Raw genomic sequence first — 15,433 nt, forward strand, 5'->3', positions numbered from 1 at the left:
ACCATACTTGATTTATAAAGGGAACCGATTAACTACAAAGATGGATGAAAATTACGATGTTATTGTCTTAGGTACGTACCCCGTTGCTTCTCCCGACTAGCCGAACACATCACTAACATTCTCAAGGTACTGGTACGTGAACTACAGAAACGAGACACTCTCAGCTGAGACCCAGTTACTAACCATTTTTAGGGCTTACCGAATGTGTCCTCTCCGGTTTATTATCGGTGGAAGGCAAGAAGGTTCTCCACATCGACCGCCAGGACTTTTACGGTGGTGAAAGCGCCTCCTTGAACTTGACTCAGGTATGTATGAACGCGGCGGAACCAGACCTGACACTAACCCCATAGGTTTACAACAAATTCGCCCCCACTAGAAAACCAGATCAGTCACTCGGTAAGGACCGTGACTGGTGCGTGGACTTGATTCCAAAGTTTTTGATGGCATCCGGTGAGTTGACCAACATCTTAGTGCACACCGACGTCACCAGATATGTGGAGTTCAAGCAGGTGACTGGCTCGTACGTGTACAGAGACGGAAAGATTGCCAAGGTGCCAGCCAACGAGATGGAAGCCTTGAAGTCGCCATTGATGGGGATCTTTGAAAAGAGAAGAATGAAGAAGTTTTTGGAGTTTGTTGCCGCCTACAAGGAAGACGAAGCTTCCACCCACGCCGGCTTTGACTTTGACAAGAACACTGCAACCGAAGTTTTCTACAAGTACGGCTTAGAGAGCGGTACCAAGGACTTTATCGGCCACGCCATGGCCTTGTGGTCCAAGGACGACTACTTGCAAGAGCCATTCAGACAGACCTATGACAGATTGACATTGTACTTTGACTCGATGAAGAAGTTTGGCGGCGGTAAGTCGCCATACCTCTACCCGTTGTACGGGTTGGGCGAGTTGCCACAGGGGTTTGCCAGGTTGTCCGCGATCTACGGTGGTACTTATATGTTGGACACTCCTATTGACGAAATCTTGTACGAAGGTGAGGGCGAAGATAAGAAGTTTGCCGGTGTGGTGACCAAGGAGGGGACCGCCAGAGCTCCAATCGTGATTGCCGACCCTACTTACTTCCCAGACAGAGTGTCCAAGACCGGAGAAAGAGTTATCAGAGCCATGTGCATCTTGGACCACCCGATCGCCAACACGGCGGAGTCCGACTCGTTGCAAATCATCATCCCGCAGAACCAGGTCGGCAGAAAGAACGATATCTACATCGCTGTCGTTTCCTCCGCCCACAACGTCTGCGCCAAGGGCCACTACTTGGCCATCATCTCCACCGTTTGCGAGACCGACCGTCCGCACATCGAGTTGGATCCGGCCTTCAAGGTGATTGGCCAGACCAAGGACGTGTTGATGGGAATCTCCGAATTGTACCAGCCTTTGGACAGCGGCTCTAAGAATGGCATCTACATTTCCAAGTCCTACGATCCTTCTTCCCACTTTGAAACCACCACTGACGACATCAAGGACATCTATACCCGTGTCACCGGTAAGCCGTTGGTCTTGCAGAAGAGAGCCACTGCTGAGGAGGAGGAAGCCCTGGCTGCCAACTAGACGGTGTATATTTTATAGTGATCGCTAAGACCTAATATCAGGATATTCTTAAATAAATGTGGGTATGCCAATATGCTGTATGTGGATTGAGGACTAAATGTAGGTCTCGTGTTGTGGCTACCGTGCGGCTTATTCGCAATGGTATCTCCCCAATCTATCCACCGCGTTACACGAATTAAATACAAGCTATTTCTCCATATTTTACCAAGCTCACTCTACAATACGGCTTTAAACCTAACGTCACATATGGTATGCATTGGAATACCTCATTCTCAATCCACCTTGATCTAATGGTCACTAACAGAATAGTCGCAACTTTACTCCTTCTCAGACGAAACCTTAGCAACGCTACGTAAATTCAGATTTGGCAGTGCCAGAATCCCGAAGATCCAGGCCGTTGTCTGTGAGTAGCGCATTGTCAGTTCCTAATCTGCGGTTCCATCACACGGACCAGTACTAACCTTTAACAGACGAGATTGACAGAAAGACATACGAAATAAAGCCTGAAAATGACGGCGAAGCCTTTGAGTCCTTTGAAGATCTCATTGAAGAGCTACCAGATAACACTCCTCGATACATTGTTTTATCCCACCCCATGACGTTGAAGGATGGTAGACAATCCACACCGCTTGTGCTTTTATACTACAGACCGAGAACCTCTACCCAGGAAACCAAGATGTTGTACGCTGCCGCCGTTGAGCTCATTAGAGAGAAAGCTGGTGTTGCCAGGTATGTCACTTTGTCCTATGCCGGGGGGTATCCAGCTCAAAGCCCCGGGAATACATTACTAACACAACCAATTATAGGGTCATTGAGATTGAAGAGGAGGAGGACTTTGATGAGATCCCAGAAAAGTTGGTGAACTAGAGACTATGCTTGATATCCCAGGATAATAGATGTACGCCTATCCCCGGATTCAATGCGGGTTAAACCATTTTGGGAAATTGTAATGGATACTGCCAAAAACAGAAATCAGCGACAGGCGGCTGTGACTGTTTTTGAAAAAGCAAAAAATATTTATGTGTAACTTCTCTTCCGCCATAATAAATTTCAGCACTAAAAATTTTGACGTTACGAGCCCCGCAAAAGAAATTTTCACCCGAAAGATTTTCCTTCAGTATGGTGTAGCTGCGCTTTATATAACCTCTATTTGACTCTTCCGGTACATCGCACCTTTTTCCTTGTCACTGCAACCGAATAACTATATACAATGGGTCGTTTACATTCTAAGGTGTGTAATAGCTATATTACCACTCAAAAGAAGTATGGAAATCGGATCGTCGCGGTTGGTAGCTGGGTTCACAGAGGTTGCTTGGATGGTCAATAATGAGGGTGATTTTCTTCCAGTGCTGAGATTGACAATAGAAGGGTGATATCTTCTGTCTCACGTGCACAAGCTGGAGGTTTATGAGACACTATTATATGGCACACCCGCCTTGTGGTACACAATCCGCTATCGCTAATGCTGCACGATACCATCTTTTCTTGAGTAAGTTTTTCTTTCAGCCATACTAACAGTGTTTTCAGGGTAAGGGTATCTCCTCTTCCGCTCTTCCATACTCCAGAAACACTCCATCATGGTTCAAGTCTTCCCCAGACTCCGTCATTGAGCAAGTCATCAAGTACGCCAGAAAGGGTTTGACTCCATCCCAGATCGGTGTTTCTTTGAGAGATGCCCACGGTGTTTCCAAGACCCAGATCATCACTGGTAACAAGATCTTGAGAATCTTGAAGTCCAACGGTTTGGCTCCAGAAATCCCAGAAGATTTGTACTGTTTGATTAAGAAGGCTGTCGCTGTCAGAAAGCACTTGGAAAGAAACAGAAAGGACAAGGACTCTAAGTTCAGATTGATTTTGATCGAATCTAGAATCCACAGATTGGCTCGTTACTACAGAACCGTCTCCGTCTTGCCACCAAACTGGAAGTACGAGTCCGCCACCGCTTCTGCCTTGGTTAACTAAGTTAATTACTTTATTATTTTGTACAACTACGCGTCATTTCGCATAATAAAACTAATTGATTTTAAGCATTTGCATTTACCTAATGAGTCGTCATGTAGTTTATTCCTCCTCATCCTCAAGCGGGACAATCACACGGAACTCGTCTTCCAGCGTAAGCTTGAAGGCTAGGACATCTCCCTCGCTGAGCTCTAACAGTTCGAGCTTTGTCTTGTCGTTTTCCGCAACAGGCAACCAAATCAACGCGTGCGCCGACAAGATCTTATCGTTCGGCAACGCCAACTGGATGTCTTTGGCCAAGATGTTTGTCACGGTATTGTCATCATTGGCTACGCCGGGGGCCTTTTCGTAGTCACCAGTATCAAAGCTTGGTTTTGGAATTTCCATGTCAAGGTCTTCGTCCTTTGATCCGTCCTCAAGCCTCAAGCCCCCAGTGACGGAGAGTTGCTCCGTGAGTCTCGTTTTAACATCGCCAATGGTGGACTTTGTGAGGGGAACCCTGATGAAATATGTGGATTTGAGGTGTTTTAATTTCAAGGTCAAGAGATCTTCCTGTTTTGGTGGCATTCTGTAGATCTAGGGTGTATAAAGGTTTGGGTGTCTCCTGTGGCAGTGACTGTTCAAAGCCTTAGATTTCAACCTACACACATCGGTTCACATTTATCAATCACGTGCTCTGCATGGGGTATGAATTGGTTCTATTCTACGCAACGATTAGCAAATAAGGGACGCTCTATTCTAAATAATGCTAGCTCTTGGCCGTCTTGTTTTTAGAATGCACCCTCTAGTTCTGATTTATCTCACACTCTTTTGTAGAACAAGCAATAGGCATTTTCGTTCATCACCTTCAGCAGCTTGACATTCTTCGTGACGGTGGTATCATCAAACTGACACCAGCCGTTAGCCTCGCCCTTGTGCACAAACGCGGTATAGTGCCCGTTCTGTAAATTCCCAAAGTGGTTCGCCACCCCATACAACTTGTACCTGAACGGGGTGTGCTGGTTTCTGGTGGGCAAGTGCGCCAATTTCGCCTGCTCGTTGGCGTCGACGGGCGTCGGCCAGTAATTGGTCAAGTCCAACACCTCATCCACCGGGTAGGTGATCATTGTGTTCAATTTTGTCATTTGGTGGTTCATCTTGAACCGCTTAAAGTGGATGATGATCACGTTTGGCAAGCGAGTGATTTGTAGTCTCTTGGAGGACCTTTGGGGCGACTTACACCGGACACAGTTCCACTTATCATCACCGTCCAAGATTTCCGTCGCGCAAAACTCATCAAGACACTGCTCCAAGGAAATGGCTCGCGAGGAGGTTTCGTTGGGAATCGGCAAACTCAAAATGGAGAAGGCGTTGTACGTGGTGGAGGTTGTGTTGCATGTCAAACATCGCAACTGGGAATAGTATTGGCCCTGGAAAAAGTCAACCACAATCGAGAAGTTCAGCTTCAAGTAGCGCTCCCATTCGATCGTGGAGGCCAACCGCACTGGCAACAACTCCCGCTGCAACTCCTCCTGCTCGGTCAACTCCAAAAAGGCTTTCGCCTTGTCCCTGTTTGCAGTGTTTAAATCCTCGTGGAGCCCGTCCAACAAATAGTCCAACAACTCAATGCAATCTTGTTGGTCAAAGTGCCGAAATTGGCTGTTCAAGGTGCCCAAAACCTTCTTGAACTCAGATGGAATGACGTAGCTCTTGTCGTTGGAAAGCATCAAACGTTCGAGGTCTTTGAAGTTGGTGGACAAGACTCCGCCCGACCCCAAGCGGTTGTTCTTGTTGATGTGATTCTTAAAACTCCCGTTGAGAAAGAAGGAGATCAAGTTGGGTGTCCCACTAAGACATTGCACGATGCAGTTCATGTAGCACGAGTTTCCCAAATTCTTTAATCCGCAGGTGAACTCCTCCAAGAGCTTGGAAATGTCGATGGGAGTTGTTTGCTTACCGGGTCCTTTGCTGGCTCTGGCGGGGACAGGTGGTGGAGCCTTGGGGGAGGAAGGAATTTCCCTGCCCTTACCGGCGTATGTGGGGGAGGACGGATACAACTTCTTAAAGTTGGCCGGTGGGGTCAATGCTAGTGGTTCATGCGGTGAGTCGGTAAGATACTGGTTGAGATCCCTGTGATAGGAGTCGACGGAGGAGAAACTCCCACTGGCTACCTGCTTTCGGGCCAACGAGACCTTTTGCAAGGTGGGCGATGCATCGGGGATGGAGTGTAGCGGCGTGACATCGGTCATCGGCTCGTCCTCGTCGTCTATGGCGGCAGAGAAATGGATGGACGGGGTGTTTTGGACGGATGCCACGTGGACCGTGGATGGATACAACTTGGTCCATCGACTAATACCCCCGTTTAGCACTACGGGGTGTCTCTTTAATGAGCTATTTGGGCTGTGCGGATTCAACGGTACCGATGTCAAGATGTTGAATAACTTGACCAAGTCCGGGTTCATCTGGGACAACTTTCCGGCCGCTTCGTTGTCTAGCAAGACGATAAGCTCAAAATCAAATCTTCTATCGAACAAGCTTCGCTCGTACTCCGGGGACACGAGAAGCGACTGGTCGAGCTGGGCGTCGTTATGCGACATCTTTATCGACAAGGGTTCGATGTTGACGGTGTTGTGGAACAAAATGTGGTGCGAATCGTACTGGTAGCGGTTTCTTACGTCGATCAACAACACGGATTCGGGATGGGCCAGGATACAGCTGCTGAGCTGTTCGGCCTCGATAAGCGGGAACTCCCGTGGGTTTCTGCCCCCGTTTATGCTCTGTAGGTTGACATAGAGCTTGGCAAAGAAGGCTTCCGACTGGGGATCTTTTGAGGCAAGGGTTTGGATGCTAGGTGACTGTGATCTGGAGCGGGGAATGGATCCCAGCGGTATTGTTCGCACGGGCGTATGTACGACTCCGTTATTGGGCGTAACAAGTGCTAAATGCGTGTAGGAATCGTTCTTGGCCCGCTTGATTGGCACAAGCGGCGATGAAAAGCTTGTCATGCTGGAGGGGGTGTAGTCGGCACCCTTCAACCGGTTAAATCGCGACACGAGGTCGTCGGGCCTGCTCCCGGTCGGGCTTGCCGGGGTAGCAGGGCTGGTGGCGTTGGTGACTGCCATGCTGAGGTTCTGCCGGTTACTGCTGACAATGGTTTGCTTTATGGCGTCAAACTGCTTGGAGAACTTTAAAGTCTGAGTGGTGAGCTCCCTGACCAAGTCCCGCAACTCTTTTCGCGAAGTGGCAAAGTCGGGGCTGTTGGGGATGACCGAGGATAGGCAAATAGACGCCAACTTGTAGTGCACAAACGCCTCTTCATAGTTGCAGTCATTGGTGTCCGCGAGAGCCTTTGCCTCCTTCTTGAACGTGGCCAAACAGTCCAAAACCTTTGAGATGGTTTCTTTCATACTGGCACCGGCGGACTCCTTGAGCAACAAGTTCACTACGTCGGTAAGCTCCTGCAACGATTTGAACTGTTTCTGGTGATTCTGCGATTTCGAGGTAGACGGCACGTGCGACACGTTGTGGGAGGCGCCGCCCCCAACGTTTGAATAATTCATAGCAAGCGCAAAGGTGGGATAAGAAAAGAGGGTAAGGTGATGTAACCGATTAGCGTGAGGCTGAAATCAGTTCAGGGTGTTAACGGTAATAGAGTTTACCCACAAGGCGCCGAACGAGTGATCTGCCAATTTGCTTCGCTCCCCGGTGGCGTGCATCTCACGTGCGCGTTGGTTTCTGCGGCTACAATCGCAAAGGCAGATTTGTAAGCCAGATTAGGTCTGGGTCATAATAAGCATAGTCCATACTGATTGTAGTTGATTGAACAGAAAACAAGGGTTAATTTTGCAGAGAAATAACTGGTTTATATCTTGGTTTAGAGGGTCTGGGGACGATATCGGCGCAAGCCTGAAGGTTCGACTTTGTACCATGGCAAGTTTCCTTATCTGCCTCGGAGTTGAAGAATGAAAACATGCGAGACGCCATGACGAAAATACGCTCGGCACTGGATAGTAAATATGTGATAATTAAAGAGTTGGTCATGTTATTGGCTCTCCCATTTCTTGCTAGTACCAGTCTCCAGTATAGCTGTTCTATTGAATGGTGCAATGCGTAGTATTTGCGCGTGATTTCAGCCTTGCACTGACAACGGACTCATGTCCGAGTCTTTTATCCTTCAGTGGTATGATGAGAAATGTGTGAATATCATATATTTAGTCAGATCGTAAGTCACTTTTTTCTGACATCCCTGAAGGTTATTGATATTCCCGATCCATTAATATCAATACCCTCGTCGCTTCAATCTCCAACATATGGTCTGGATCAATAACTACCTATGAACGGGATATCAAAGCCAGTTGGGTAAAAATCCACAGATTTGGTTGTTGTCCAACTTTTACACTCAGCAGTCAATTCGGGTGTATGTGGGATAACGTGCAGCCTGCACATACACCGGGCCGGTAAAGGCGAAGGTAAGATCCAGCGTAGCAGTCTCAAGGACCATTCACGGTCACTATAGAGATGTCCATTATAAAGACTGTAAATAGTTAACTATTCTTTTAACCCCGAGACATTGAGTTTTACCCTTATACGATTTTATTTTGGTTTTTTTGAAAATTGCCGGTAACCACCAACACCAGCGCCTTGGATGACTCTTAATACACGCGCCTGGTCTTTTTTCTGCGCGGGGAAATGACCTAACCACATACCTCCTTTCTTCCCAAACTATTCCTCATCGAGACAAATGAGTAGAGAACTTATCAGACTTGAAAATGCTTTTTTCAAACAATTAGCCCATGGATCGACAAAAGCGCCGTTGGTGTTTCCAAACCCTGTGAGCATCACCATCAAGGCGGGTGACAAGTGGTGTATCACTGGGACCCGCAAGACCGATCTTTTGGGTGTTTTGGCCTCCCAGCATATTCCACTGCCGGCATTATCCAGAACCTATCCATTCTTAAAGGACTCCGTCTGGCCTACCTCTGTGGTGGAGCTATTAGACTTTAAGGGTGCGCTTCCCACGGCACACTTGTCTGCGCGATACGAGTTTTTCAAGGACGAATTTGATCTCACCACGAGCAAGTTTGTCCGAGGCGACAACATAATCACCAACCGCGAGGTCAACGAAGCGTTGTTAAAGGAGGTTTTCCGGAAATTAAAGTTGGAGGGCCTCGAAGATCGCTGGGCATTGGGGTTGAGCAACGGGCAGATGAGGCGTGCCAGAATCGCCAAGGCGTTGCTCAATGAGCCAAAGATTTTGATCTTTGACGATCCATTTTTGGGGCTTGATCCAGCCGCTACCCAAATGGTTAGTGAGATTTTGGGCAACTTGTCTCCGGATCCGTACGTCGTGTTGGGTTTACGGTACCAGGACAAAATACCCGACTGGATCACCCATATTGGGATCACTGACAAATCAGGATTGGTCAGAAGCGGTCCTAAGGAGGAAATCACGGGGTTGGTCAAGGAATTTGCGGATCAAGAGGATGCCTTGAAGCGTGAGAAGCTTGCCAAGTTTACCCGCCAGCCTCAACCGAAGGCTCTTAGCTCAGAAACGTCTCCCGCTCATATTCACATAGACAAGATTTCGGTAGCGTACCGTGGAACTGAGATTATAAAAGACTTGCAGTGGAAGGTCTTCAAGGGCGAGAAGTGGCATTTGAGAGGAGATAACGGGACAGGAAAGTCAACTCTCCTTGCGCTCATTACCGCTGATCACCCGCAATCGTGGAACTCCAAGATTATCATCAACGGAGTGCCGCGTAAAACCGGAAGACAGAGCTACTTCGATATCAACGCGCCAATTGGGTTTTCATCCCCCGAATTGCATGCCATCATTCCCGACCACTTGTCCACCTACGAGTTTATCGGCACTGGCTACCACGTCAGTGACATGACGAAGCCTACTTTATCTGAGAACCAAGCAAAACACATTACTTCTCTTATGGAACAGTTTGACTTTGCCAGCTACAAGGACACTCCGATCAAGCGACTTCCGATAAGTGAGCAAAAATTGGCCTTGTTCTTGAGGGCCGTGGTTAAGAATCCAGACTTGTTGGTCCTAGACGAAGCTTTTTCGTGTATGGACGATCTCCGCATCGAGGAGTGCAAAGCGTGGTTGAAGTACAACTTTGCCGACAAGACCATCATTGCCATCGGCCATCTTGACCACGAGTTACCGGAATGTGAGAAGTATATTAGGTTGCTCGGACCTGGAAAGACCGAAACGGGGATGTGCTGAACAATAAATAGAGACTGAAATGAAATGTCGTGTTGAGTGAATAAAGGTGGGCATACAAAATTTATCGCTACGCCTGCAAGTCCGTCAATACTATTCCTCTCCCAGAATTGGTATCGATGTTGAATTACATTACTAAGCTATACTCTCTAAGTTGATTTGAATCTACATCTCAGACGACTTTCGAAACGCATTGAAAGTAGATTAAGAATTCAATAAAAGGGCATTGTTATATAAAAACGCTAATATCATTGATATATAAAATCAAGGGTAGGAACCAGGCTCTGGTCCGAAAAAGCCCCTGGCTGTATCAGTGATATTAAGAAGCGACTGTCTTGTTCCCTTTCCTTTTCCTTCAATGCCCAAGTAAGGCACGTTGTTACCCCACCAATCAATGTTCTTTGCATGGTATTGAACGGAAAAGAAGATGATGATGGCAGAAAAGGCAATACCGGCATTCAAAGCTGAAGCCAACACGTAGTTGTACTTCTCCCACCACGAAGAGAAACGTCTCTTGATCACGTACATGAAGGCGAAGCCAATGTACATACCTGCAGTGTAGTTACTCAAGTTGTAAGGGGCGTAAATCAACATCCCGCCAATCATCAACGTTGGCTGGAAGTTTCTGGTCAAGTACTTAGGGCCCCATCTTTTGAACACTAAGCATGGAATAGGTAACAAGGCACCAATCAAGAAACACCATTGCAAGATTGGATACAAACCGTTGAAGACTCTCTTTGGACCAATCACACCCCAAAACACAGAGGCAGAGAAGAAAGTATTGTCACCGGGACACGAGAATTTTTGAGGCTGGTTAGTAGTGCATATATCTTCGATATTGGATAAGGACCAGTTCAAGACTCCCAAAGTAACAAAACATTGGATAAGAGTAGCCAACATTTGGCCTCTAAAGATAGCTAAGGGAGGAACTTTGGCATAGTGCGCAAGCTTTTGATCTGAAAGATAGTTTTCAGCCTGTCCGTCAATGTTGTAACCAAGCGCCTTCAATGTCATCAAGGCAATACCGTTCCCGGGTATGGCATAACCAACGATCAATTCCACAAGGACGTTTAACCCAAACTGAAAACCAGTAACACAATAAATAAGGACAATGGGAATCAAGAACACAAAGTTAATCCCAATAGTAAAGAAGATACCCCAGACAGGAGTCTGTGCTGGGTACAACTGCACGCAGAGAATACCCATCACGATCGCAAATACCAAGATAACATAGAACCACCAATCAGGAACCTCGGGATATTTGGACATCATCTTTGAGTGGGGATCGTTAAAACCAGCAAAATTGGACCTTTTGAAATCCCTGAAGGCATGCCAAATTTGCTTGAACGACGAGGAAATACCAGCCCATTCATTCGCAAAGGTGTAAATGATGGAAAACGGATAGATGGCAAAAAACGCACCATATAAAACCAAGTTTGCTGCACCATAGTAAGGAGGTGAGTATTTTTGATACTTTTCAGTATCCAATAACCCATTGGTTAATACTTCGGTCACGACGTAACTCTTTCCAGTATTTGTGAAAATCTTGTTAGAGTTGAGAGGTAAGTACCCCGACCACTTGTAGTTGGACCAAAAGACACCGATGATAGCAAAGAGGGCAATAATAGAACCAATATACTGGTTAACGTTAGAGTACCATGGAACGGAAAGAGGCAGATTAAGAAGTACGTTCCAGTCAAAAGTTGAAATAGGATTGACGCCCAAACCATAACGGGAACCGGAGATGGAAGCCAAGTTGAAGTTGTTTGGAGCAATCCAGTTCATCCAGTTGAAGGTGGATAAAGCTTCAAAGAGATAGTTTGGAAACCAGAAATACAAAAACGAACAACTCGAGACCAAGAAGAAAAAGTTATAACGGGAAATCTTCCAGCCGTTGATGATCTCGCGCTTCTCGTCCTTCAACAAAGCCCTGTTCAATGCCAAGGTGGGTAATAAAGTAGGCCACATGGCGCGGACAGGGTAGACGCAAATCTTGCGGAAGATACCAGCAAATCCGAAACCCATGAATTGGGTACACAAAATCAACAAAAGCTGATATCCGAAGCCGGCCCACGTGACACCGTAGAACATGTCCAACTTAAGGGCGTACAAATTGTAGGAAACGTAAGCGCCGCCTACGGCAACAGAAATCGAGACGGTTGCAAACATCTGCTCCTTGTAGGTGTAGGGACCTGGGTTAATGGTATAACGTTGGCCCTTAATAGTGAATCCCCAATCTGGCAAAACTGCAGCCATGAACTTCCCGAGCGGGTACAAGAAGATTTGGATAACAGACGTTGGAAGGGTGATAGGCGGATTTCTGTGGCGGAAGAATTCATAGATACCAGATCCAAGAATCGTCCAAACAATGATCAATAAGTACGCTCTGAATGTTTCTACGGGAATAGTTGGGTCATCGTACGGATCGGTCACGGCTCTTACCTCGGGGTAAGGCGAGTGGAAGGCGATCAACGCGGCTTCCATCTTACTTTCAAACTCCCAGTCATCCAAGTAGTTACCAGAGTTTTTCTCTTCCAGATCAAAGTGTAGTTGAGCCTGAGATTTTAATTTCTCATTCCCGCCTTCGTCAGAGTCACGCTGAGCTCCAGAAATTGATTCGCTGGAACCGGTGATCACAAACCCCGAAGGATCTACTGGAGTGTAGTGTTGGTCAACCAAATCAACAATCTTTTCCATCACTTCGTGAGGGAAGTTGACATCGTCACCATGGTACACGATAGCTTCCTGCAAGATGGCCAAGGCTTCTTGTACTGATAATTCGTCGATCTTTGTGAGCATATAAGCTGCGTCCGGTGGAATGTCATCCAAGTCTTGCAACCCCGAATGTCCGGTTCTTTGCAAGGCAAGGAATTTTTGATCGGAGGACAAGGTGCGACCAACCTCACCGAGACTCAAAGGGTTGGAGGTGATGGCCTGAAGGATGAGATCGTTTGGATCGTCCAAGGTCCCAGATGTCACGGCTTCCATGGTGGGTAAAGGGGAATACGGATCGAAAGATAAATAGGGTTAAGAGTAGCCTAGTGTGGATGAGACAGAAAGCAGGCTTTTTCGGTTATTGAATGAATGATTTGAAGGAGAAGGGTGAAAACAGTAGAGGATTAAGTGGATATATATACTATTTTTCCGCTACCGAATTATATCTAGAAGGTAATGGTCACGCAATCGAAGAGGTGGATAAGCCTGTTATCTTTTTGGTAGGGTACGTGTCGCGGAAATTAAACACATACAGGGTGAGGGGATGGTGAGTAGATTGCGACATCAAAGGTAACTATCACACATGGATAATGCAGTTTGGTGGAGTTAATATCTCGATAGTGTATAACCGAAGCCGTACGATCTTGAGTGCACGCAGCTGCCCGATACACAGATCTACCCTAGGTTCATGCATGTGTCCAGGCCTTTAGCGCGTGTCAGTATCAGCATGGTGATCGATTCTGCATTCCAGTTCACAAACATCCAAGCTTTATTGTCCCACACTCTTATCAGGTGAGGGCCGTGGCTGTAAAGGGCCGACGCCGTACAAAGCTTGACAGTCATTGAGGCCTTAAATCGGCATGCAGGAAAACACCCATGTCGCCGAAGGTCAGGTATGCCAATTGGTTTTCTATTGTACCGTGTTACATCCGTATCTATAGGTTTTTACAGGGTCCATGCTTTGAGTCATTCCGTTCAGCCATGGTAATAACGCAAGATCTCCAACACAAAAATTCGGTGCAATAAATTCAATGCACCCGGAGGGTACATTTCCAGCCAATAATTATGGTCTTATAGGTAATACTCATGCATAGCTATCCCCCCATCCTTAGGGTTGATTTACCTCTCGACCACCCCTCCAACAAATTCTTGGCATAAAATCCCCTTCGGCCAGAAGACTACATATTCTACATGACTTTGAACGCTAATGTCTATGGCACTGTGCTTATCTTTTTTATGACATTCCATGCCAAGATATTCTTCCTAGTGTGGCACCTCTGGACCCCCGAATTCAAAACCCCAGCCTCCTTATCTCCTGCGACAGATGGGCCAAACGCAGACAACCTCTCAAAGAAAATACCCGCAGCATTGTACGGCCCCAAAAATGCCAAGGAATTTAAAAATGATTGGTGGTGCTGGTGAGGCCGGATGCGAGGCTTAAGCTTTAGAAAGGCCTCTATGCAGAGATCAGGAAGGGATTGGCGCGCTGGTGTGGTACGGGAAGTTGGTATCGTCTGGAAGACCCCACATGCAATACCGATTGGGCTTCACTTTACTAGCATATCCTCGTATCACGCGATAAATCACCGTTAAGTCACTAGCTAACGGATATGACTCTCAACCCCTATTTAATATGCCTTCAGGTGAACGCCAACTCACTGTTATGGTTGGCAGGTGCGTATCACGGCCAGGGTATGCCCGCGAAATTCCTGCACGCTTTTCGGCATCTGACAACCAGGCCAAACACAATCTACATTTGTACGACCAAGACCGCTGGCATCGTTATCAAGGCTGTATCTCCTAGATAAGCTTACCTAAACCCAAAGGCATTTCAATAATGCAAAGTATTATATCTCAGATCGTCGTGCTTAGATCTTTCAGGTAAAGAGCTCAATAAAAATACAAGGGTGCTTGGTGTGATACCTGTAGGGTCGGTAGCGGGTGCATGATTTCGGCACTTCCTGGCTAAAGGAAATAAGGCGTGTCAATCGGGAAACCAGCCCAGAGTTTTAGAACTGGCTAAGCTAATAGCTACACTATTGCTAAACCCATCTTCTTGGCCCCAAGCAGGCTAATGACAAGACTCGTTAAATATCCCCAATTAGACATATGTAGGGCCTAATTTCAATGTCAAAGACTCGTTGGGTTAGTCACTGTGGCAAGAGTTTTTTTAGAACTTTGATCATGCCATTATCGTACGCCGTCTGTATTTAGCACATTGCGTATAATTCACCTTCATAGGCGTAGGACTGAGGCTATCCGCAATGAAAGCACTGTACTGTATGCGAAGCACCAAAATGATTTATTCCCAGAGATGGATCTTGCACATACCCCACGAAACCCTCAGCTCGAAAATAAGCGTCGAACTATGCCAGTTAAACTCTGCGACGCATTAACACTACTGGCGCATTTGCAACTGAGTTTTACGAGTACACGTTCTTGGCGTTTCGCGCACTTCCAAGCCTTTCACAGTTCCAAGACTTGCCAAGGCTTTTGAAGGTCATTAATAATGATAAAATCTTTGTTAAGTGGCCATCTTGTCATACGGCATCAGCGACTCCAGAAGCAATTGAAATTTATCTCAATCTATATTTCCTTATCGCATGTTCTCCCACCAGACAAAAGGCGATCGGGATTATTTTTCCGGTCGACGTGAAAATCAAAAATTCAGATTGAGTTTGGGTGATGCTTTAGCTTAATGACAAGGTAAGACCATCCTCCAGCAATCTCAGCCTGGTTAGGACTTTTCCACAGCATTGGTAGCAGGGATATCTCAGACGATGCAATACTCTCATATAGGTTTAAATGGGTATCGGAGGGTTAGGACTCATCTCCCTTGTACTCAATTTATATTGACAGGTAGTAATAGGCTCCTAAGGACTGTTTAAGAGAACGAGGAAACGAAAAGTGTCAACACTAAAATAGAGCTTTCGGACAGTGCTATTATCGAGGTTACGAACAGCAAGTCTTGACACTGGTCGTTCCC

The 15,433-nt window shown here is 46.6% G+C and overlaps 7 protein-coding genes across 7 annotated transcripts; 4 read left to right on the forward strand and 3 right to left on the reverse strand.

The window, feature by feature from the left end:
• Positions 1 to 40: 40 nt before the first annotated feature.
• On the forward strand, positions 41 to 1,559 carry GDI1 (Gdi1p; the record flags this gene model as incomplete). Its single annotated transcript, XM_019132258.1, has 4 exons — positions 41 to 71; positions 127 to 132; positions 193 to 305; positions 351 to 1,559. The coding sequence occupies 4 exons, from the start codon at positions 41 to 43 to the stop codon at positions 1,557 to 1,559; spliced, it is 1,359 nt and encodes a 452-aa protein (XP_018988068.1).
• Positions 1,560 to 1,697: 138 nt separating this feature from the next.
• On the forward strand, positions 1,698 to 3,521 carry BABINDRAFT_5663 (40S ribosomal uS15 domain-containing protein; the record flags this gene model as incomplete). Its single annotated transcript, XM_019132259.1, has 5 exons — positions 1,698 to 1,724; positions 1,869 to 1,962; positions 2,030 to 2,315; positions 2,366 to 2,417; positions 3,087 to 3,521. 5 exons carry the CDS (start codon positions 1,698 to 1,700, stop codon positions 3,519 to 3,521), a joined length of 894 nt encoding a protein of 297 aa, XP_018988069.1.
• On the reverse strand, positions 3,442 to 4,202 carry BABINDRAFT_75648 (uncharacterized protein). The gene has a single exon (XM_019132645.1). The coding sequence runs from the start codon at positions 4,083 to 4,085 to the stop codon at positions 3,621 to 3,623; it is 465 nt and encodes a 154-aa protein (XP_018988070.1). The 5' UTR covers positions 4,086 to 4,202; the 3' UTR covers positions 3,442 to 3,620.
• A 116-nt stretch (positions 4,203 to 4,318) lies between these two features.
• Positions 4,319 to 5,401, reverse strand: DOA4 (ubiquitin-specific protease; the record flags this gene model as incomplete). The annotated part of the gene is made up of 1 exon (XM_019131275.2): positions 4,319 to 5,401. A coding segment is annotated over one exon (1,083 nt), but the record flags the coding sequence as incomplete, so codon positions are not given.
• Positions 5,402 to 8,238: 2,837 nt separating this feature from the next.
• On the forward strand, positions 8,239 to 9,735 carry MODF (Modfp; the record flags this gene model as incomplete). Its single annotated transcript, XM_019130260.1, has 1 exon — positions 8,239 to 9,735. One exon carries the CDS (start codon positions 8,239 to 8,241, stop codon positions 9,733 to 9,735), a length of 1,497 nt encoding a protein of 498 aa, XP_018988072.1.
• A 261-nt stretch (positions 9,736 to 9,996) lies between these two features.
• Positions 9,997 to 12,720, reverse strand: BABINDRAFT_31681 (uncharacterized protein; the record flags this gene model as incomplete). Its single annotated transcript, XM_019131555.1, has 2 exons — positions 9,997 to 12,330; positions 12,388 to 12,720. The coding sequence occupies 2 exons, from the start codon at positions 12,718 to 12,720 to the stop codon at positions 9,997 to 9,999; spliced, it is 2,667 nt and encodes an 888-aa protein (XP_018988073.1).
• Positions 12,721 to 13,522: 802 nt separating this feature from the next.
• BABINDRAFT_159260 (uncharacterized protein) lies at positions 13,523 to 14,261 on the forward strand. Its single transcript, XM_019127555.1, has one exon. The coding sequence runs from the start codon at positions 13,639 to 13,641 to the stop codon at positions 13,867 to 13,869; it is 231 nt and encodes a 76-aa protein (XP_018988074.1). The 5' UTR covers positions 13,523 to 13,638; the 3' UTR covers positions 13,870 to 14,261.
• The last annotated feature ends 1,172 nt before the right edge of the window (positions 14,262 to 15,433 follow it).

This window comes from Babjeviella inositovora (assembly GCF_001661335.1).
Source record: "Babjeviella inositovora NRRL Y-12698 unplaced genomic scaffold BABINscaffold_1, whole genome shotgun sequence".
Lineage (NCBI taxonomy): Eukaryota > Fungi > Ascomycota > Pichiomycetes > Serinales > Babjeviella > Babjeviella inositovora.

Bases quoted from the DNA above. Each gene is read 5' to 3' on its own strand.
- BABINDRAFT_75648 (XM_019132645.1), bottom strand. From the start codon at position 4,085: ATGCCACCAAAACAGGAAGATCTCTTGACCTTGAAATTAAAACACCTC.
- BABINDRAFT_159260 (XM_019127555.1), top strand. From the start codon at position 13,639: ATGACTTTGAACGCTAATGTCTATGGCACTGTGCTTATCTTTTTTATG.